This window comes from Bos grunniens, chromosome 17 (assembly GCF_055505025.1).
Source record: "Bos grunniens cultivar Pamir isolate PY7600 chromosome 17, Bosgru_T2T1.0, whole genome shotgun sequence".
NCBI classification, from domain to species: Eukaryota; Metazoa; Chordata; class Mammalia; order Artiodactyla; family Bovidae; genus Bos; species Bos grunniens.
In genome coordinates, this window is record NC_141181.1 from 670,895 (window position 1) to 695,880 (window position 24,986).

At 38.9% G+C, this 24,986-nt stretch overlaps 1 protein-coding gene across 7 annotated transcripts in view; it reads left to right on the plus strand.

The window, feature by feature from the left end:
- KLHL2 (kelch like family member 2) overlaps positions 1-24,986 on the plus strand; it is a 173,592-nt gene that overhangs the window by 88,313 nt on the left and 60,293 nt on the right. For all 7 annotated transcript variants that reach the window (XR_015144095.1, XM_086346171.1, XM_086346172.1 and 4 more), the window contains one exon: positions 3,471-3,633. Coding sequence is in view for 6 of the 7 variants with exons in the window: in XM_086346171.1 (XP_086202297.1) it covers positions 3,471-3,633 (163 nt within the window). In the remaining variant the exon portion in view is untranslated. The remainder of the gene's footprint in view (positions 1-3,470; positions 3,634-24,986) is intronic.

A 24,986-nucleotide genomic window follows, 5' to 3' on the forward strand; every position in this document is an offset into this window, starting at 1 on the left:
AAATTTGCTGGCATATTGAGTGCAGCACTTTCACAGCATCATCTTTCAGGATTTGAAATAGCTCAACGGGAATGCCATCACCTCTGCTAGCTTTGTTCGTAGTGATGCTTCCTAAGGCCCATTTGACTTCACATTCCAGGATGTCTGGCTCTAGGTGAGTAATCACACCATTGTGATTATCTGGGTCATGAAGATCTTTCTTGTACAGTTCTTCTGTATATTCTTGCCACCTCTTCTTAGTATCTTCTGCTTCTGTTAGGTCCATATCATTTCTGTCCTTTATTGAGCCCATCTTTGCATGAAATGTTCCCTTGGTATCTCTGATTTTCTTGAAGAGATCTTTAGTCTTTCCCATTCTATTGTCTTCCTCAGTTTGTTTGCATTGATCAGTGAGGAAGGCTTTCTTATTTCTCCTTGCTATTCTTTGGAACTCTGCATTCAAATGGCTATATCTTTCCTTTTCTCCTTTGCTTTTTGCTTCTCTATTGAAGTTTAGTCCTAGTAAAATTGTATCATAAAACTGAGGCATTTTGATGGATTTATTGATAAAAGGAAAATATAAAGAAATTGATTTTCTACATTTTACTAACATTTATGGTGTGTATTGCCACCATAATAACTACATGTGAATTTCTAGCCATGTGGGCAACAATTTAACTTTTATATCCCTGGCCTACATGACTTATTATATCCTTTCCAGATTTGGGATTCAACAGTTTTATGAGTTTCAGTCTCCTGTTGGATAGGTCTAGTCTTGGTAGTCATGAAGTTGAAATTGGGGAAGCAAAATAAATTTTTAAAAGTCTACTATAGCTGCTTTTTTTTTAATAGATGTATATATAAATGTGAGTGGGTATGTATAGTTTACCATGTGTGTTTGTGTGTTCAGTTGCATCTGACTCTTTGCAATCCCATGGACTGTAGCCTGCCAGGCTTCTCTGACCATGGAATTTTCCCAGCAAGAATACTGGAGTGGATTGCCATTTCCTCTTCCAGGGGATCTTCCCAACCCAGGGATCCAACCTGCATCTCCTGCATTGGCAGCTGGATTCTTTACCACTGAGCCACCTGGGAAACCTGTATGTTAGCATAGTATCAACCCGTTGCTGATATTTTTTCATTTAAGAATAAATCTTAGAAATTGTCCTATTCATATAGCTTTCTCATTAATGTATACAGAGTGTTCCATTGAATGGATGAACACCAGTGTTTAACCAATCTCCTTATGGTGGGCATTTAGGCTTTTTATAACTTATGCTATTACCCATAATAATACTGTAATAAATGTGGTGTGTATGTGTGAGCTTTTGTGCATATGTTAGGTATCTGTGCTTCCCTGGTGGCTCAGATGGTAAAGCGTCTGTCTGCAATGTGGGAGACCCGGGTTTGATCCCTGGGTCGGGAAGATCCCCTGGAGAAGGAAATGGCAACCCACTCCAGTACTCTTGCCTGGAAAATTCCATGTACAGAGGAGCCTGGCGGGCTATAGTCCATGGGGTCGCAAAGAGGCGGACACCACTGAGCAACTTCACTTTCTTTCTTCAGTGTATCTGTAGGTTAAATTGCTGTATTGGAGGATATATGCATTTGTAATTTTGATTAAATAGACAAATTGCTCTTCATGGAGATTGAACCAGTGTACACGTCCGCCAATAATGTGTGGGTGAACTTGCTTCTGCTTGACTGCTTTCCCCCTCAAGGATTCCCATCTTTCTGTATTATAAAGCAGTTTGCATTATACTATATTACACTATGGTGTCTCTGGGAAAATGCTGATTAGATGGGTGATCATTACCATTTTTACAAGTTTCACAGAGATTGAATTTTACACAGAAGACCACTTTCTTAATATATGTATTTGCTGAATTAAATGGCTGCACAGTTAAGCGTCATGTAATGTACTTTACATTGCTTCAGAGCATAATTATACCACTGTAGAAAAACTCCAGTTTGCAAATTGTCAGCCTTCCATGGAGATTCATTCCCATAACATAATGAAGCACCCTATCCATATTATATAAAAGATTTGAGTATAAACAGAGTTATTTGCACTTTATTTCTCCTATTCAGAAAGAAAAGGCATTATCACCAAATACTGTTTTCATAATTTTCAGAGAAAAGTTATTCAGTTGGTGGAGTTGAATTAAAAAACACAAAAAGTTGTCCTCTTCATCCTTGATTCATGACTATTTGACTGTATATGTGGACACACACACAGTTTTTAGCTGAGAGAGTTAAAGCTGCTATGGTTCCTTTAAGGAAATAAAGCAGTTTGTATTACAGAAAGACAAAAGATGCACTTTTTCTCTTCTACATTTAGGACTTACTGCATACATTTAGGAAAATTTGGAAGGATATTTAAAACTACTCTCTTTTCTTATTTTCTCTTTGGGCCGCAGCTTGGAATATATGAAAATCAGTTCCTGAAGGAACTTAGAACTTAACTTAATTTTTATGCTAATATGCCCAGGTTATCTTTTCTAAAATTGACTATTTTTCTAATAGTCCCCTCCCCCCCACACACACACCTTTTTGGCTTTTATAGAAGGATTTGCCAGCTTCTTTTTTATAAAGTTTTCCAATTTGACTTTCCAGTATGGTCCTTTACATAGCATTGTACTAATTTACGTACAAATAAAAATGTTTCCATTATTGGCCTATTTGAAAAGTAATTGTGTTGGATATCATATTTATAGTGAAGACACTGATTAAATCCCAAAGAATAACCTAATTAATACAGAGTCTTATGGAGATACTGAAATAAAAATATAAATTAAAAAGTTATTATTAAATAATTACTCCTTTTGTTTTCTTTTTTAGCACATATATTTCAAAGAAGTTGCTTGCATTTAGACTGTTGAGTTTTAAATCGTTCTACCCCGCTAAGGAAAGTAGTTTGTGGTGTTACTTAGTGGAATAACAAAAAGATGAAGCTTTGGTGTGGGCTTTCCTTATGGCTCAGACAGTAAAGAATCTGCCTGCAATGTGGGAGTTCTGGGTTCAATTCCTGGGTTAGGAAGACACCCTGGAGGAGGACATGGCAAGCCACTCTAGTATTATTACTCTGTGCTCACCCCTTCTTCACAAATCACTGAATCTCATGACTACTCTAAGGGAAGAAAATCATTTTCATGGAACCATGGCACCCCCTAGCAGTCTAATAATTTATGTTTTTAAAATTCAAAGGAACATTTGTTTAGATCTATGAAAAGAATTGTTAATCTAGTATAATCTGATGTCTCTTATATTCTTGTGACCAAGAAGAAACCTTTGAAAGATTCCATAGATATTACGGAGATTGGAAGGAGGCATCATCCTTTTTGCAAATAATAGTTACATTACTTCTCTATGGGATGCTGGGGTCTGGGTGCAGATATTGAGCTGTGGCTGAATCCCTGAGCTCTCTGTAGACACAATGAAGAGTAAACTTCTAGCCAGTCGGATAAGCATGCTCACTTGTTGTGTTACAGGTACTTCTCCCAGCAGCTGGTCTGTTACAGTTACAGGATGTGAAGAAGACTTGCTGTGAATTTTTGGAATCTCAGCTTCACCCTGTCAACTGCTTAGGAATCCGGGCTTTTGCTGATATGCACGCATGCACGGACCTACTAAACAAGGCCAACACCTATGCAGGCAAGTGGAATAAATCTTGACTGAATTTGAGACAGGAAGAATCTGAAACTCTTGATTTCTAATATGATTCTATAGTGATTTCTGGAAATTTGTCTCATGTTTTTAGATCTGCACATTAAAAAAATACATTTAAAATCTTATGCTGGTATTATAGCACTGCATAATTGAAGCATACTCATAGAGTTCTGAATTTTAAAGAAAAACATAAACTGTACATGATATTCGGAGAAGGCGATGGCACCCCACTCCAGTACTCTTGCCTGGAAAATCCCATGGATGGAGGAGCCTGGTAGGCTGTGGTCCATGGGGTTGCTAAGAGTTGGACACGACTGAGCAAGTTCACTTTCACTTTTCACTTTCATGCATTGGAGAAGGAAATGGCAACCCACTCCAGTGTTCTTGCCTGGAGAATCCCAGGGGCAGGGGAGCCTGGTGGGCTGCCATCTGTGAGTCACACAGAGTCAGACACGACTGAAGCGACTTAACAGCAGCAGCAGCAGTACATGATATTAGGCCTAAATATTAGAGTAGATCATTTTATGCAAATATTGAATCTCTATGTTTTTCTTTCACACTGTCAAATTAATAGGATTTAAAAAAGTGTTTACATATGAAATTAAGTCATTTTATCCCTGCTTTTTGCAACCTTTTCTTGTATCCAAGAAAACAACTTGTGGCTTCAGTTCAGTTCAGTTCAGTCGCTCAGTCGTGTCTGACTCTTTGCGACCCCACGAATTCAGCATGCCAGGCCTCCCTGTCCATCACCAACTCCTAGAGTTCACCCAAACTCATGTCCATCGAGATCAGTGATGCCATCTAGCCATCTCATCCTCTGTTGTCCCCTTTTCTTCCTGCCCCCAATCCCTCCTAACATCAGAGTCTTTTCCAATGAGTCAACTCTTCGCATGAGGCGGCCAAAGTACTAGAGTTTCAGCTTTAGCATCATTCCTTCCAAAGAAATCCCCGGGCTGATCTCCTTCAGAATGGACTGGTTGGATCTCCTTGCAGTCCAAGGGACTTTCAAGAGTCTTCTCCAACACCACAGTTCAAAAGCATCAATTCTTCGGCATTCAGCTTTCTTCACAGTCCAACTCTCACATCCATACATGACTATTGGAAAAACCATAGCCTTGACTAGACGGACCTTTGTTGGCAAAGTAATGTCTCTGCTTTTGAATATGCTATCTAGGTTGGTCATAACTTTCCTTCCAAGGAGTAAGCGTCTTTTAATTTCATGGCCGCAATCACCATTTGCAATGATTTTGGCTTAAACATTTTCAAAGCAATGAAATCTAGTTGACTGTGAGTAGAGGAGAAATGTTGACTTCAACTAGAGGCAGCCCTCTGCTTAGATTAAATGCTGGTTTTCAGGACCTCCTGGTGGCATCCTCTCCTTATAGTGGGCAGAGGCCTGTGGTTGTCCAGTCACGGAGCAGATTATTGTCACAGCTTTGGGTGTAGCTAAAGTACACAGGAGTAACCTATAATTTATTTAGCTCTGAGTTTATAAACATTTAAAAAACTCATATTAAAAATGATTATTAAAAAGTTTCTAATTAAAAAAAAACAACATTTTCTAGATGATAAACTTGGTGAAAGATACAGTCCACATCTCCACCCTGTATCTGTGAGACCCAGTAGAAGCAAGTTACTAAAGAACATTCCAAGACTGCTGCCCCTTAGTAAATTGTAGGGCCCCAACTTCCTGTACCCTTCAAATGCAAAAGCCCCTCATCTAAACTCTCCTCCACTCTGCCTACTCTGATAACTAAGGAACATAGATTCATGCAAGGCAGAGTATCTGACAGGAGCTTTATTCCTAGAATCCCTATTGCGTTTATCAAAGTAATAGTAGTACAAAGGGGTTAGTTGGGGGAAAAAAAGTGCTGCAATAAACCATACCAGGTCCAGTAATTTTGAAATTTATAGATTTCTCTGGGGTGGCCTGATTGGCTTAACTACCCTTTGTAAAATTGTTTCAGTGGGAAAATGTGATCTGAGTCCCAGAATGCTTAATTACAGGTAAACTTTTAGAATGTAATTTCTGTAAGTTGGGCAATACATTATAACATGTAGCAATATTCATATAGTTCTTTTGAGGGGGATGAGGTATTTTAAGAAAACCAAACACAAATTTGTATTTATTGATGTGTTCTCCAGTGCAGCCAATTCTGTTCTTCAGCTAAATAGAAATCCATTAGACCTGTTAATTGCTAGACATAATGCACCTGTTCTAAGTGATTTATATTACAAAAGCCAAAGAGGCTTTGTGCGGTTTTTTTGGATAGTTTTTTCTACATAAAGCAATCTCTAGTTAATATCTTTCTTGGACTGCTAGTTGTCCTTCGTACTTGATCAATGTTACTGAGTTTTAAGAGATAGAAAGAGAAGGGATAAAGTAGGATTAATGCAAAAAATTTCCATACATAGTTCTCATGCTGTGGTAGAACTCTTAGTTTTACTCACATCAGAACAAACTCACTTACTGTGTTTTAGAATACAATAATATTTTATTATTTCTTTCTCTTCTTTACAGTTTTAAATTTATTGTAGTTTATGACAGAATGTCAACAATTTTCTACTAGAATTACAACACCTCTACATCTTAGTATACAGACTCTTTCTACATAATTATGCCAAGAATTTTTTATGAAAAAATTATCACTTTCAGCAAAATTACAAATAAAATTTGATTTACCATATTTACACACTATAATCAGTCTTATTTTAAAAGATGTACTGCATCTCATACCATGCATCTGAATCTTAAAATTGCTCATTTCTAAGTAACATTTTACAGCATCTTTTATTATGAAAAGTTGCAACCATGAAAAAATGGAATAGTACTCACTACCCAACACTGAGAGTTGTCAATTCATGAATAATTTTATTTTAACTACACCCTTCTTGACTTCTCTTTCCTATGTTATAATTTTTTCTGTAAACTTTTTAGTGCAGACTAGTAAACATGTAAAGTATGCAAATTAGACATCTACAGCTTGATGAATTTTTGAATTCTTGTATTATTTTGGAGCAATTCAGTCATATTATTTCATCTACATATTTCTTATACTTATAAAGAAATAAAATTGCAGTGACCAATTTCATATAGTCAAGTTGTTTCCATAACTTTGGTGTATTGATAACTAGCTGCAGGAAACTTTCTAAAATAAATGTGTGTGTGTACTCAGTCACTTCAGTCATGGCCAACTCTTTGCAACCCACAGGCTCCTCTGTCCATGGGATTCTCCAGGAAAGAATACTGGAATGGGTTGCCATGCCTTCCTCCAGGGGATCTTTCCAACCCAGAGATCAAATCCATGTCTCCTGCATTGCAGGCAGAATTCTTTACCCACTGAGCCACCTGGGATGCTCTTTCTACAATAAATAATCCAGTATAATACTGAAGTAGTTCTTCATAATGAAAATATCTGAATGTTGTTTTTATCTTAAGCAAACAGAAGGTAAAGAGTCAACACAGGAAAATACCTAGAGTTCTCTTTTTCTGCCTTATTGTTTTTCAATCCCTTCCTCGTTTATTTTTACAATTCAAGTACTTATGTGTCCAGAGGCCTACCCAGACACCTAAATTGCTTTCAAGTTCAAATTAGAACATGTGAATAGATCTAGGAGAGTGAAGGTATTTCCATAACAATGGTAATAGATGGAAGTTAAAATCTTAACTTTTTTCCCCTCTCCTAGGCTTTTAAGTAGGGTCTGAGACATACAAGCAAGAAAGAAAGAAAGGAAGAAATAAAGAGCAATAGACAAGTTAATGCATATAGAAGTCCATACATACATGGAAAGAAGGAGAGGGGAGAAAGAAGGTTGAGAGAGAGGGTGGGAAAGTGAAGAAAGTTACATGACCTCAGCGTACTTTCTGATCTAAGGTATAACTGTGTGTTGAGACTGGAGCATCCTTATCCTCTGAAAATTCACCAGGGCTCTGGGCACAAGATCTGCATCATTCCTTTCTCTTGGAGATTGGGAATGAGCTCTGTTGTATTCATTATAGTTAAATTGTGCAGGTATAATAGAAGAGTGAAGATATTCTATGGGAATCTCTGTGAATGGTGCTTGTTTTTCTTAGTATCAGCATCTTTAGAAAAAGTGAAAAATGTGGGAAACCAGGTGGAGAAGGTAGGAGGTCTGAGCAGTGCAGGAGAGTCTGCTCTGCCCAGCCTGGTGCCCCCCTCCCTTGGTTTCAGTCCCAGCCCCACGCCCTGGCCCATGCTATTTTCTAGGGTTGTGAACAGCCTCAAACCATGAACAATCAAGGGTCACCAGACCAGCCAGGCAAAATGACCTGCATATTGAAGCCTGGTGTTCTGGACTGTAATCAACCTTTGTTATGTTCTTGAGTGGTGGTTTTCTTAGCTAAAAAGCTGTATGAAATTATTTTTGCTGTATACCTAAAAATGAAAACTTTCACATCTCCTAAGAGTGTGGACTTGTTTGGAGAATGCTGGTTTGTGGACTCTTCTGATGTGTTTTGAGTGATGTCTATATTTAATTCATTCCCCAAATCATTAAGACTTTGAGCATTTTTGCTGGACTGAAAATATAGAGGAGATAAAAACTGAACTTACAACTTCAGGTGCATTTTAATAATCTCAGTAAAAGATGCTTTTGGAAGTTAGATTTTAATTTGAAATACAAATTTTATTCAGCCTTCTTTGTTGATAAACAAAAGTTACCAGTGGTTGAATTGTGAGAATTTCTAACAAATTTAAGGGAAGCAATAAATTCCAGATTCTTAGTCATTCCAACATCTCAACACTCACCACACTAAAAATCTGAGAAGCTGGTTAATATAGATTCTAACTGACCTTTGGGGAAATATTTACTCTCATTTTCAAACCAGCTGAAACTCTGAGGAACCTGGCATTCCTCTGTAATAAAGCTACCTGTGAAGAAGTCCCTTTCTCCTGTCTCTGACATGCTTTCAGTTTATTTCTCATTCTCCTTGAACTTAACCCTATTATCTGTTTGTATATCCTAGGCCTGTCCATGAACCCCATACTGCCCTACTTTAGCCTTCCCACTGTGCTTGTGCGATGACCAAGCTGTTTTCATGTGTGCCCTCTCTCCCGTTATTTTAAATGAAACTTTGCTTTTTCCCCTACCTGTTTGTTGGGGGCAAACTTCTTTAAGTGGTACTCCCCCTTAAAGAGAGTGACTCACCAGGAAGGTGGGTAGGAGGGTAGACTTCCAGACTGTTCCTCTCTCACTGTCACCATCCTCAGTTCTGCACTGGCTCGCTGTCAGTCTGCAGCACTCTCTCTGCAGCCTATTTTCTCTCTACGCCTTCAGGCCTCCGTTGTTCCTTCCCTCTGCACTTTGTTTCTCTTGCTGCCAGCAACTTCAAAATCTGTACTGTTGTCTCTACTGAGACTCCCTCTTCCTACCTCCTTGTGACTACTGTCTTCCTTCCATAAACCCATTTGTCACACAACTCTAGGTCATTTTGAACCTTGTTCCCATTTGGAGCTCCAAGGTATCAACCTTTCTGGGGACCATAAACTACCGATGCTGAGCATTTCCTGCCCTCATGCTCTTTTATTTCTTCATAAATCTGTGTTCTCTGGTCCCAATTCTTCTAGTTATCTCTTGGCTGCTGAGCTTAGACCCAGTAGTCAGTTCTTTCAAAACTACCGTCTGTGTGCCTGGTATTGCCTGAACTGCTGTGGATGATAACAGGTTCAGTGTGATTTAACCCCTGATTCCAAGGAGTTTATTGGCCAGTAATAGTCAACTCACACCCAATTTTAGTATATCCAGATTATGCTCTATTCTCTGTGAGAGCTCATCCCATGACATTTTCTTCTGCTGTCAGTTTCCATTAGTCATTTTTGCATTCCTATAATTTAGGCTAGGAATCACTACTTGGGGTAAACATCTGTCAAAATAAACTCATGATTTTGGAAACAGCCCTCTTGAAAGAAACTTGAGAGAGTGGTTCTAATAATGGTGTCACCAGCCTTGACTTTGTGATATTCATAATAAAGAGTAGATGCTGTTTATTGAAAGTCTATTGCTATGTTAATGTACTACTAAAGAAAATTCTTCCTTTGGAAGATAATGAAAGCATTTGATGTGCACCGCTGCTTGATTGTTTGCTGACTTAAATGACAGCTCTTAAAAGAATTAATCATTTTTATATTCTTAAATTCATTATAGTCCTCATTTATGTCCTAGTTAACTATATGCAGTCTGTTTTGCTTTGTTGACAGTTTTTCTAGCTGACGTGAGTTAGCTGTTCTCAGGTTTCACCAAATTGTGTGTTAATGGGGACTGCTGGAGATACATATATGGGTTTTTTCACCCCTAGAAACTAATAGTTGGAGAAGGCAATGGCACCCCACTCTGGTACTCTTGCCTGGAAAATCCCATGGGCGGAGGAGCCTGGTAGGCTGCAGTCCATGGGGTCGCTAGGAGTCAGACACGACTGAGCGACTTCACTTTCACTTTTCAGTTTCATGCATTGGAGAAGGAAATGGCAACCTGCTCCAGTGTTCTTGCCTGGAGAATCCCAGGGACGGTGGAGCCTGATGGGCTGCCATCTGTGGGGTCGCACAGAGTCAGACATGACTGAAGTGACTTAGCAGCAGCAGCAGAAACTAATAGTATTCAGAATGAAAGACTCATGGAGTGCTAGCCCTAGTTGGGAACTTAGCAGTTATCTAGTCTAACACTTTAATTGTATTAATTAAGAAAATGAAGACTAGAGATATCTTTATTTTCCCCAGAACACTTTCTCAGAGGTAAGCTGTTTGTGGACTTAAAATACTGTTGTTATCCAGTCACTTAACCTCACTTTTCAGATAGGATTCTGCTCTAGATGGAGTATAGAGGAATTATATGAACCCCTCTTGGTATTTAATTTTGATCAAAAAGGTTCTTGTTGTGTAGAAATCAGGTATGAAGACTACTTTGTTTCTTATCAGAGGGTGCAAAACAAAAAGAACTTTGGGCTTGTATTGTTGACTTCATCAGCTTAATTTGAGATGAGCGACTTGAGCCTTTTAGACCTGGTGTGATAAATCCTGGTGAGTATCTCTCATTTCTGACAAACTAATTTTATTTGTAGGAGGGAATAAAACAGGAAAATTCAGTTGCTCTACAGAGTGAAGAGATTTCTTATATATAAGGAAGAATGCTTGTGTACATTATATATGTATAATATATATGTTTAATGTATATTGCATGGCTATAGCATAGTTAATACTGCTGGGAATCATGCTCTTTTAGAGAGAAGGAACTGATCATCAAATGGCAGTGTGATTACTGGTTGGCTTTACTCAGTGGCAGAGGAAACTAGTAGAGGCAAATCACTAATACCACAATAAAAGCTCTGTGCCATAAACAGAATATTCTGTTAACATATGGGTGGGATGACTGGAAAGAGTAAGTAAGGTTGGTAACAGAATTAGGGTAGTGAAGATAGAGAGAAGGTTGTGGATCTTGGAACTGACCCTGGATATAAGTACAGGAAACAGACTAGACTGAAATGTTCTGCCCTTCAGCATTACATTTTAGGTAAAGCTTTGTAGGTACATTTCAGTGGGTGCATATGTATTGCCAATGTGCAGTAGCTGCTCAATTTTACTATACCTTACTAAGATACAGAAATCTGAATAACAATTCATTTAGTGAAAAGGAAGAATCTCTTATCTCAGCTTTATGACAAGGAAGGAAGGAAGGAAGGAAGTGAAGTTGCTCAGTTGCTCAGTTGTGTCCAACTCTTCGTGACCCCATGAACTGTAGTCAGCAAAGCTCCTCCGTCCGTGGGATTCTACAGGCAAGAATACTAGAGTCGGTTGCCATTTCCTTCTCCAGGGGAACTTCCTGACCAGGGATCGAACATGGGTCTCTGGGTTTGTAGATTTCATGGTACAGAGTTTGCAGGCAGACTCTTTACAATCTGAGCCACCAGGGAAGCCCTTGTGACAAGTATTAGGCTTATATTGGCCAAACCAGTCCAAAGATATTAGGGTTTTTGTTGATCGTGGATTCAATAGCAATCAGAAATGTAATTATATCTATAAAGGTGTAAGGTGATTATCTCATTCTCTTCCACCCAGATCAGATTATATCTATGAAATTGAACTCATTTTCAATTACATGTTTTAAGAGAGAGTGATGAACTGAAGCACTGAATTCAGAGCCAGGATGATGTTGAAGACCTGAAACTATGTTTTACAAGGAGTAGTCAAAAGAATTTGTAAAATTCTGGAGAATATAATGTTCTCTGTAAAAGTTTGAGGGAATTTCATGAGAGAAAGAGCTTAACCTTGTTCTGTGGTGAGTATAAGTAGAATCAGTGTTAAAAATTAAGGAGAAAGATTTTAGTGCAACATAAAGAAGCTTGTAGTGAGTGCTCAAGGGTGATGTGGCTGCTTTGCTCTCTGCTCATGTCTGCAAACGATAGCCAGATACCCATTGAATGTGAACATTTTAGAGATTACTCTTTCATACGGAAGTTGTGGTCAGGTCCCTTGTATCAGTAAATCTTATGACTTTCCAGAGTTACTATTTAGGATTCCCAGGATTTGAGAAGCAATTTATTTTACAGGTTATAGAGAGGAGGGGATGGAGGAAGAGAAGAGTTGTTTACTGGGTACACAGTTTTAGACTTTACAGTGTGAGCATACATAACACTGCTGAACTATATGCATACTTAAAAGTGGGTAAGTATGACTATACAGTGAGCAAAAACAAGACCAGAAGCTGACTGTGGCTCAAATCATGAACTCCTTATTGGCAAATTCAGACTTAAATTGAAGAAAGTGGGGAAAACCACTAGACCATTCAGGTATGACCTAAATCAAATCCCTTATGATTATAAAATGGAAGTGAGAACTAGATTTAAGGGACTAGATCTGATAGATAGAGTGCCTGATGAACTATGGATGGAGGTTTGTGACATTGTACAGGAGACAGGGATCCCCAAGAAAAAGAAATGCAAAAAAGCAAAATGGCTGTCTGAGGAGGCCTTACAAATAGGTGTGAAAAGAAGAGAAGCGAAAAGCAAAGGGGAAAAGGAAAGATATAGCCATTTGAATGCAGAGTTCCAAAGAATAGCAGGGAGAAATAAGAAAGCCTTCCTCAGTGATCAATGAAAAGAAATTGCGGAAAGCAATAGAATGGGAAAGACTAGAGATCTCTTCAAGAAAATTAGAGATACCAAGGCAACATTGCATGCAAAGATGCACTCAATAAAGGACAGAAATGGTATGGGCCTAACAGAAGCAGAAGATATTAAGAAGAGGTGGCAAGAATTCAGAGAAGAACTGTACAAAAAAGATCTTCACGACCCAGATAATCATGATGGTGTGATCATTCACCTAGAGCCAGACATCCTGGAATGTGAAGTCAAGTTGGCCTTAGGAAGCATCACTACGAATAAAGCTAGTGGTGGTGATGGAATTCCAGTTGAGCTATTTCAAATTCTAAAAGATGATGCTGTGAAAGTGCTGCACTCAATATGCTAGCAAATTTGGAAAACTCAGCAATGGCCATAAGACTGGAAAAGGTCAGTTTTCATTCCAATCCCAAAGAAAGGCAATGCCAAAGAATGCTCAAACTACCACACAGTTGTCCTCCTCACACGCTAGTAAAGTAATGCTCAAAATCCTCCAAGCCAGGCTTCAACAGTACATGAACCATGATCTTCCAGATGTTCAAGCTGGTTTTAGAAAAGGCAGAGGAACCAGAGATCAAATTGCCAACATCTGGTGGATCATCAAAAAAGCAAGAGAGTTCCAGAAAACCATCTATTTCTGCTTTATTGACTATGCCAAAGCCTTTGACTGTATGGATCACAACAAACTGTGGAAAATTCTGAAAGAGATGGGAATACCAGACCACCTGACCTGCCTCTTGAGAAACCTGTATGCAGGACAGGAAGCAACAGTTAGAACTGGACATGGAACAACAGACTGGTTCCAAATAGGAAAAGGAGTACGTCAAGGCTGTATATTGTCACCCTGCTTATTTAACTTATATGCAGGGTACATCATGAGAAATGCTGGACTGGATGAAGCACAAGCTGGAATCAAGATTGCCAGGAGAAATATCAATAACCTCAATATGCAGATGACACCACTCTTATGGCAGAAAGGGAAGAAGAACTAAAGAGCCTCTTGATAAAAGTTGGCTTAAAGCTCAACTTTCAGAAAACAAAGATTATGGCATGCGGTCCCATCACTTCATGGGAAATAGATGGGGAAACTGGAAACAGTGGCAGACTTTATTTTTGGGGGCTCTAAAATCACTGTAGATAATGATTGCAGCCATGAAATTAAAAGACGCTTACTCCTTGCAAGGAAAGTTATGATCAACCTAGACAGCGGTTCATAGGGTCACAAAGAGTCAGACACAACTGAGCGACTGGACTGAACTGAAAAATGGTTAAGGTGGTAAATTGTCTTATGTTTTTACTATAATAAAAAGAGGAGGGACTAGTGAGGAATCAACTGTGACTGAGACTATTTAGATTTGGAGTCAGTGTGGGTAACGAAGCCATTGATACCCAAAAGAAACACGAGAGATCAGGCAGGTGTCTGGAGGAAGGTGTAGATGGGTTTTAGTCTTGATTGCTCAAGGGCCAGTCAGCAGTGAAATGTGTTATCAATTTAGAGGTTCTCACACTTGGCAAGATTATTAGCAGTAGCCAAAGACAGCTTGGCCAGCAGAAGACCTTGATTTGTTTTGAGGGAGACAATCAGTAGACTCAGCCAGAGCATCTTTGTTGAGCTTCAAGCCAAGAAGTGAAGAAGTGCCATCAATGGAAAGATGCATAATGATTAAAAAACATCACAGAACTCAAAACAGATGAAAATAAGTGATCTATGGCAGTGAATAATGTGAATCTTACAAAACTGCTTTTATATGTTGCAGGTGCATGATATAGGGGTGGATCTATTTGTTTAAAAAAGCCATGACAGTTAGACAGATCATATAGAGACTAAAGATGGCTGGAAATTCATTTATTGGGGTTTGGGAGAGAGGTTGAGTCTGGGAACAACCATACTGGGGTGACAAGTTGACAATAACTGGGACACACACAAATGTGGATGGAATGATTAAAGGAGATTGAACAGAGAATGGAAGGGGGTGTCAGGGCAGGCAGGACCATAGGTAACATCTAGTTTTAGGGAACTGTTAGAGACAGAGTAGTTAGAAAGGTAGAAAGAAGTGTTATAGAATCCAGGCTAGGAGAAAGAGTTCTTAGGTGAAACACTGCACAAGGGTTGAGACAGATTATACTAATCTCAATAAAAGAACTTCCAAAGAACAATTTGATGGGAAAGGGGGCCAGAGGCTGTATTACCACAGACAAAGGTGTGCGTGCATCAGCATGTAGGCGTCAGTACTAAGGTCTGCCCTAAAGAATTTTGGTGTGAAGGCCAGCAAGGTAGGGCAGTGGCCCAAGTAGGGGAGGATAGGAGATGTTTGGTCACTGAAGTGAACACAATAAAATGCATTAATTCTCTGTACCAACACTTATCTTTCTCACTGGGGACAGAAAGTAGTTAGGCTTAGTTGGGTGACTTTTTTTTCCTTTTGTTTTTAAAATTTCAATCAAAAATATTTCACACGGTTAAAAACACTTTTTTAGTCATGAGCATAACACATCCCTCATTCTTGTCTTCCCTCTCTATGCACCAAATATCCTGTATCCACCCACAAATGAAAGTGTCTTTGTGGCAGCTGTGGGATCCATCACCATACATTAAGGGACCCAGAAGGAGCCTTGCCCACTGTGCATTAGGCAATAGGCAGGCAGACTTTGGTCCTGGCTGTGGCTCTCAAGTGATCTGTGAACCAGTTTTAGCCCCTCTTGACTGCAGTCTGGGAGCACCCAGGGAACACTGATCTAGACTGTTCCCACAGATGAGGGAGCTTCTGTGGAAGTCTAGGTTTCCAGAGGAGACGATTTAGCATTCCATTGGAGCAAAAACAATATCAACACATGTTTGGACATACTGAAGAGGCTGAAAAAAGCAGTTTGACTTCACCTGTGTCCCCTCACCATGTGGCAGCACAGCTTAGTGCCAGGAGAAACCTTCCTTCTTTAGTCCATGATTCACAAATGAAGGAGAGAGAAAGATTTCTCAGACACAAAGGCTGAAGGAGTTCATCACCACTAGTTCTGCCATAAAAGAAGTGTTGAAAGGAGTTCTTGTAGCTGAAATAAGAGGGTGCTAATTAATAAAATGAAAATGCATTAAAATACACATACAACTAACATGATAACATGAAATAACATGAAAATGTATAAAAATATAAATACAACACGCTGGTAAAGGTAAGTATATAATCAAATTAAGAATACTCTAGTACTCTAAAATGATGGTATAAGATTAAAGAACAAGTGTATTAAAATTAACTGTAGCTATAATAATTTGTTAATGAATATAAAATATAAAAAGAGGTAAACCATACATCAAAATACATTAAAGGTAGAGGGGAGTAAAAGAGTAGTTTTTGTATGTGATTAAATTTGTCATCAGCATAAAATAGATTGTTACATCAATAAGGTGTTTTATGTAAGCCTGGAAACCACAAAGCAAAGCAAAAACCTAGATACACAAAAGATGCACAACCACAGAAAACCATTAGTTTACTAAGGAAGACAATGAGAGAACAAAGAAACTAAAAACAGCCAGAAAACTGTAAGATGGAATTTGTAATATCTTATCTATCAATAATTTTGCTAAATATAAATGGATTGAATTCTCCAGTCAAATGGCATAGAGTGGCTGGATGGACTTAAAAGACAAACAAACAAAAAGTAATATATGGTACTTACCAGAGACTCACTTCAGCTTTGAGGACACACACATGGGCTCAGAGTGAAGAGATGAAAAAGATACTTCATGCAAGTGAAAGCCAAAAGAGTACAGGGGTACCTATACTGATGTCAGACAAAACAGATGTTAAGCCAAAAATGGTCATTAGAGACAGCAAAGGTCATTATATAATGATAAAGGGTTCAATTCATTGAGAAGATATAACAGTCATAAATATATGTATACACAACTTTGGAGCACCGAAATGTATTAAATCCTCAAACGTCTGGAAAGAGAAACAGACAACAATAAAATAATTTTCAGGAACATCATTACCCACCTTCAACAATGGGTAATCATCTAGATTATCAACAAGGAAACTAGACTTCAACCAAGCTTTAAACCAAATGGACCTAAAAGATATATTCTTCTCAAGCACACACAGAATGTTCTCCAGGATACACCATAGGCTAGACCATAAAGTTAGTCTTAACAGATTTAAGAAAATTAAAATCATACAAATATTCTTTTTGACCATAGTGGTACAATACTAGAAATCGTTAACAGAAGGAAATTGAAAAATTCACAAATGTGTGAAAATTAAACAACACAGTCCTGAACAACCAGTAGATCAAAAAAAGGACATTTAAAGAAAACAGCTAAAGAAGGAGAAATCAAAAAGAAAATTGAAAAATATCTTGAAGCAAACAAAAATGAAAATGGACCATACCAAAATCTATCATTTCAGTTCAGTGGCTTAGTGGTGTCTGACTCATTGTGACCCCATGAACTGCACCTCGCCAGGATTCCCTGTCCATCACCAACTCCTGGACCTTGCTCAAACTTATGTCCATTGAGTCAGTGGTGCCATCTGGCCATCTCATCCTCTGTCAACCCCTTCTCCTACCTTCAGTCTTTCCCAGCATCAGGGTCTTTTCCAGTGAGTCAGTTCTTTGCATCAGGTGGCCAAAGTATTGGAGCTTCAGCTTCAGCATCAGTCCTTCCAAAGAATATTCAGGACTGATTTCTTTTATGATTGACTGGTTTGATTTCCTTGTAGTCTAGGGAACTGTCAAGACTCTTAACACCAATTCAACAGCATCAGTTCTTTGGCTCTCAGCTTTCTTTATAGTCCAATTCTTACATCCATACATGACTACTGGAAAAACCATAACTTTGACTAGATGGACCTTTGCAGGCAAAGTAATGTCTTTACTTTTTAATATGCTGTCTAGGCTTGTCATAGCATTTCTTCCAAGGAAGAATTTTTTTAATTCTTTTAATTTCATGGCTGCAGTTACCATCTGCAGTGATTTTGGAGCCCAGGAAAATAAAGTATCTACTGTTTCCATTGTTTCCCTATCAATTTGCCATGAAGGCTATGGTTTTTCCAGTGGTCATGTATGGATGTGAGAGTTGGACTGTGAAGAAAGCTGAGCGCCGAAGAATTGATGCTTTTGAACTGTGGTGTTGGAGAAGACTCTTGAGAATCCCTTGGACTGCAAGGAGATCCAACCAGTCCATCCTAAAGGAGATCAGTCCTGGGTGTTCATTGGAAGGACTGATGGTGAAGCTGAAACTCCAATACTTTGGCCACTTGATCCTGATGCTAGGAGGAATTGGGGGCAGGAGAAGGGGACGGCAGAGAATGAGATGGCTGGATGGCATCACCGACTCGATGGACATGAGTTTGAGTGAACTCTGGGAGTTGGTGTTGGACAGGGAAGCCTAGCGTGCTGCGATTCATGAGGTCACAAAGAGTCGGACACGACTGAGCAACTGAACTCAACTGAACTGATGGTACTGGATGCCATATTAGTTTTTTGAATCTTGAGTTTTAAGCCAGCCTTTTCACTGTTCTTTCACTTTCATCAAGAGGCTCTTTAGTTCCTCTTCACTTTGCCATAAGGGTGGTGTCATCTGCTTATCTGAGGTTATTGATATTTCTCCCAGCAATCTTGAGTCTTGCTTGTGCTTCATCCAACCTGGCATTTCTCATGATGTACTCTGCAGGGTGACAATACACAGCCTTGACGTACTCCTTTCCCAATTTGAAAACAGTCCATTGTTCTATGTCTGGTTCTAACCATTTTTTCTCGATCTGCAATCAGGTTTCTTAAACAGCAGGTAAGGTGCCTAATTCCCATCTCTTTTAAGAATTTTCCACAGTTTATTGTGATCCACACAGTCAAAGGCTTTAGCATAGTCAATAAAGCAGAAGTAGATGTTTTTATGGAATCCTCATGCTTTTTCCATGATCAATTTGATCTTGGCAATTTGATCTCTGCCTTTTCTAAAACCAGCTCGAAAATCTGGATGTTCTCAGTTCAGGTACTCTTGAAGCCTAGCTTGGATAATTTTGAGCATTTCTTTGCTGGCACATGAAATGAGTGCAATTGTGCAGTTGTTTGAACATTCTTTGGCATTGCCTTTCTTTAGGATTGGAATGAAAACTGACATTTTCCAGTCCTTTGGCCACTGCTGAGTTTTCCAAATTTGCTGGCATATTGAGTGTGGCACTCTAACAGGCTGATAGTGACATAAATATAGACATGTGGACCAATGGAACAGAATCGAGCACGTGGCGATAACCCCCTCATATATAGCCAACCAGTATTTAGCAAGGAAGGTGAGAATATTCAATGAGGGATATCACATGTCTTCAGTAAATGGTGTTGGAAGAATTGGATACTTAAAAGAATAAAATTGGACCCCTATCTTACATCACTTAAGGAAATTAACTTAAATAGGTTAGAGACTTATACATAAGACCTGAAACCATAAAGCTCCTAGATGAAAACAGAGAGTTTTTGTGAAACACATTGGTGTTGATAGCAATTTTTCAGATATGGCAAAAAAAAGCAAAAATTACTACATAGGACTTTATAAAAACCAAAAAGCTTCTGCACAACAACAGGAACAATCAGCAAAATGAAAAGGCAACCTACAAGGTAGGAGGAAGTATTTGCAAATCATGTATCTGTAAGGGATTGATATCTAAAATATATGATCTCATACAATCCAGTAACAAAACATAATTACTGTTGATTTTTTGAGTACATGAGATTTATTCTGTTAGCAGCTTTCAACTGTGTAATGTCTTATTGTTAATGGTAATCACCATTCTATATGTTAGATCCCCAGAACTTATTCACCTTCTAGCTAGAAGACTGTCCCCTTTGACCTAACCCCTCCAAGCCCTGGTAACTGCTCCAATCTACTGTGTTTATATTGCTTTGACTGTTTTAGCTTTCACATATAAGTGATATTTGTCTTCATGTGACTTATTTCACTTAGCATGATGCCCTCAAAGTCCATCCAAGTTGTTACAAATGGCACAGTTTTCTTCTTTCTTCATAAGTAATGTGTGTGTGTGTGTGTGTCTATCATATCCTTTTTCATTCATTTGCTAATGGACTCTTAGGTTGTTTCCATATTTATTGGGAGACTGATGCTGAAGCTGAAGCTCCAGTACTTTAGCTACCTGATGCAATGAGCCAACTCATTGGAAAAGATCCTGATGTTGGGAAAGATTGAGGGTAGGAGGAGAAGGGGACAAGAGAGGATGAACTGGTTGGATGGCATCACCGACTTGATGGACATGAGTTTGAGCAAACTGGGAGACAGGATAGGTAAGGATTGCGTACTGCAATCCATGGGGTTGCAAAGAGTTGGACACGACTGAGCAACAACAATATGTTTGCTATTGTGAATAACACCGCAGTGAACATGATAATATAGATACCTCTTCAAGTAGTGATTTCATTTCCTTCAAATATATACCAGCAGTGGGTTTGCTAGATCATATGGTAGTTCTACTGTTAATGTTTTAAGGAACCTCCATAGTGTTTTCCACAGTGACTGCACCAGTTTACCATTTCCATCCGCAGTGCAGGAGGGTTCCCTTTTCTCCATGTCTTCATCAGTACTTGTCTTTTTGATAGTAGTCATTCTAACAGTTGTCAGGTGATATCTCACTGTGGCTTTGATTTATATTTTCTGATGATTAATGACGTTGAGCATCTTTTCCTGTGCTTGTTCACCATTTGTATATCTTCTTTGCAAAAACGTCTGTGCAGATCCTCTGCCTATTTTTTAATCAGATTTTTTTTTTTTTTTGCTTAGTTGTAGGAGTTATTTTTATATTTTTAATATATTACACCTAATCAGATGTATGATCTGCAAGTATTTTTTCCCATTCCAGTAGGTTGCTTTTGCACGTTGATTATTGTGTCTTGATGCACAACATTTTTATGTTCAATATAGTCCCATTTGTCTAGTTTTGTTTTGGTTTCCTGTTCTTTTGTTGTCATATCTAAGAAAAAATTGCTAAAGAATATAAAATAACAAATAGTTAGCCCTAACCATTTTCTTGCCTTTCTTCCTACAGAGTTCCTTTGAACATATTTCTACCCAAACATGTTTTCAGTTGCTTTTGGTGCCTAGAAATTTGAATATGCATATAAGAATCATTAAATTTAGAACTGCTACTGTCAGTCATGCCAGGCTTATGTTATTTCAATGTTTTAGAAACATTGCAAGATTTTATTCATTCATTAAAGGTATTGTTAGGAAATCATATTTTTTTTAAAAAAATATATATTGGAGAAATAGCTTGCTGTATTGTTATTGTCTAGCACTGATTACTTACAGTGAATGATGTCAGATTTGTGATTTCTGAAGAAGATTTAGGTCAGGACCAGGGACCAGGCTTGATCACTCAAGAGCTTTTATGTAGCAGTTTATTAAAGTACAAAACGGGACAGAGAAAGCTTCTGACATAGACATGAGAAGGGGGACAGAGAGTGGCCCACTAACTAGTCTTATCAAGGCCTTATGTACTTTCACAGACCCACTCCCATAGCATACATCTTAAGTTAACAAGATTAGAACTAACAATAGGACCCACTCCCACAACATACATTTTAAGATAACAGGATTAGTCAGAAGGTTCTTCTGAAGGAGAAACAAGTCCTCCAGCAGGATACATTGTTACATAGTTTCAGTTCAGTTCAGTCCCTCAGTCCTGTCCCACTCTTTGCCACCCTAGGGATTGCAGCACGCCAGGCCTGCCTGTCCATCACCCAACTCCTGGAGTCCGCTCAAACTCATGTCCATTGAGTCAGTGATGCCATGCAACCATCTCATCCTCTGTCGTCCCCTTCTCCTCCCGCCTTCAAGCTTTCCCAGCATCAGGGTCTCTTCAAAAGAGTCAGCTCTTTGCATCAGGTGGCCAAAGTATTGGAGTTTCAGCTTCAGCCATCAGTCCTTCCAGTGAATATTCAGGACTGATCTCCTTTAGGATGGACTGGTTGGATCTCCTTGCAGTCCAAAGGACTCTCAAGAGTCTTCTCCAACACCACAGTTCAAAAGCACAGTTCAGTGCTCAGCTTTCTTTATAGTCCAACTCTTGCATCCATACATGACTACTGGAAAAACCATAGCCTTGACTAGACAGACATTTGTTGGCAAAGTAATGTCTCTACTTTTTAATATGCTGTCTAGGTTGGTCATGCGTGGAAAATCCCATGGGCAGAGGAGCCTGGTAGGCTGCAGTCCATGGGGTTGCACAGAGCCAGACACGACTGAAACAACTTAGCAGCAGGTTGGTCAAAACTTTCCTTCCAGGAAGTAAGTGTCTTTTAATATCTTGGCTGCAGTCACCATCTGCAATGATTTTGGAGCCCCCAAAAATAAAGTCTGCCACTGTTTCCACTGTTTCCCCATCTGTTTGCCATGAAGTGATAGGACCAGATTCCATGAGAATGTTGAGCTGTAAGCCAACTTTATCACTCTCCTCTTTCACTTTCATCAAGAGGATCTGTAGTTCTTCACTTTCTGCCATAAGGGTGGTGTCATCTGCATATCTGAGGTTATTGATATTTCTCACAGAAATCTTGATTCCAGCTTGTGCTTCATCCAGCCCAGCGTTTCTCATGATGTACTCTGCATATAAGTTAAATAAGCAGGGTGACAATATACAGTCTTGACAGACTCCTTTCCCTATTTGGAACCAGTCTGTTGTTCCATGTCCAGTTCTAATTGTTGCTTCCTGACCTATATACAGATTTCAAAAGGCAAGTCAGGTGGTCTGGTATTCCCATCTCTTTCAGAATTCTCCACAGTTTACTGTGATCCACACTTTCAAAGGCTTTGGCATAGTCAATAAAGCAGAAATAGATGTTTTTCTGGAACTCTTCCTTTTTCGATGATCCAGTGGATGTTGGCAATTTGATCTCTGGTTCCTCTGCCTTTTCTAAAACAGGCTTGAACATCTGGATGTTCACGGTTCACGTATTGCTGAAGCCTGCTTGGAGAATTTTGAGCATTACTTTACTAGTGTATGAGATGCGTGCAATTGTGTGGTAGTTTGAGCATTCTTTGGTATTGCCTTTCTTTGGGATTGGAATGAAAACTGACCTTTTCCAGTCTCGTGGCCACGGATGTGTTTTCCAAATTTGCTGGCATATTGAGTGCAACACTTTCACAGCATCATCTTTTAGGATTTGAGATAGCTCAGCGGGAATGCCATCACCTCCACTAGCTTTGTTCGTAGTGATGCTTCCTAAGGCCCACTTAACTTCACATTCTAGGATGTCTGGCTCTAAGTGAGTGATCACACCATCGTGATCATCTGGATCATGATGATCTTTTTTGTATAGTTCTGTGTATTCTTGCCACCTTTTAATATCTTCTGCTTCTGTTAAGTCCATAGCATTTCTGTCCTTTATTGAGCCCATCTTTGCATGAAATGTTCCCTTGGTATCTCTAATTTTCTTGAAGAGGTCTCTAGTATTTCCCTTTCTATTGTTCTCCTCTATTTCTTTGCATTGATCACTGAGGAAAGCTTTCTTATCTCTCCTTGCTATTCTTTGGAACTCTGCATTCAGATGGCTATATCTTTCCTTTTCTCCTTTGCTTTTCACTTCTCTTCATTTGACGGCTATTTGTATGACCTCTTCAGACAGCCTTTTTTTTTTTTTTTTTGCATTTCTTTTTCTTGAGGGCAGTCTTGATCCTTGTCTCCTGTACAATGTCATGAACCTTCGTCCATAGTTCTTCAGGTACTCTGTCTATCAGATCTAGTCTCTTAAATCCATTTCTCACTTCCACTATATAATTGTAAGGGATTTTATTCATGTGATACCTGAATGGTCTAGTGGTTTTCCCTACTTTCTTCAATTTAAGTCTGAATTTGGCAATAAGAAGTTCATGTTCTGAGCCACAGTCAGCTTCTGGTCTTGTTTTTGCTGACTGAATAGAGTTTCTCCATCTTTGGCTGCAAAGAATATAATCAGTCTGATTTCAGTGTTTACTATCTGGTGATGTCCATGTGTAGAGTCTTCTCTTGTGTTGTTGGAAGAGGGTGTTTGCTACGACCAATGCGTTCTCTTGGCAAAACTCTATTAGCCTTTGCCCTTCTTCATTCTGTACTCCAAGGCCAAATTTGCTGGTTACTCCAGGTGTCTCTTGACTTCCTACTTTTGCATTCCAGTCCCCTATAATGAAGAGGACATCTTTTTTGGATGTTAGTTCTAAAAGGTCTTGTAGGTCTTCATAGAACCATTCTACTTCAGCTTCTTCAGCATTACTGGTCGGGGCATAGGCTTGGATTACCATGATATTGAATGGTTTGCCTTGGAAATGAATAGAGATCATTCCGTTTTTGAGATTGCATCCAAGTACTGCATTTCGGACTCTTTTGTTGACTGTGATGGCTACTGCATTTATTCTAAGGGATTCTTGCCCAAAGTAGTAGATATAATGGTCGTCTGAAGATCATGGCATCTGGTCCCATCACTTCATGGGAGATAGATGGGGAAACAGTGGAAACAGTGTCAGACTTTATTTTTTGGGGCTCCAAAATCACTGCAGATGGTGATTGCAGCCAGGAAATTAAAAGACGCTTACTCTTTGGAAGGAAAGTTATGACCAACCTAGATAGCATATTAAAAAGCAGAGACATTACTTTGCCAACAAAGGTTCGTCTAGTCAAGGCTACAGTTTTTCCTGTGGTCATGTGTGGATGTGAGAGTTGGACTGTGAAGAAGGCTGAGTGCCGAAGAATTGATGCTTTTATTTATTTATTTTTTTTTACCCATTTTGAGTTTATTTTTGTGTATGGTGTTAGAAAGTGTTCTAGTTTCATTCTTTTACAAGTGGTTGACCAGTTTTCCCAGCACCATTTGTTAAAGAGATTCTCTCTTCTCCATTGTATATTCTTGCCTCCTTTGTCAAAGATAAGGTGTCCATAGGTGTGTGGATTTATTTCTGGGCTTTCTATTTTGTTCCATTGATCTATATTTCTGTCTTTGTGCCAGTACCATACTGTCTTGATGACTGTGGCTTTGTAGTAGGGCCTGAAGTCAGGCAGGTTGATTCCTCCAGTTCCATTCTTCTTTCTCAAGATGGCTGTGGCTATTTGAAGTTGTTTGTATTTCCATACAAATTGTGAAATTATTTTTTCTAGCTCTGTGAAAAATAATGTTGGTAGCTTGATAGGGATTGCGTTGAATTTATAGGTTGCTTTGGGTAGTATACTCATTTTCACTACAT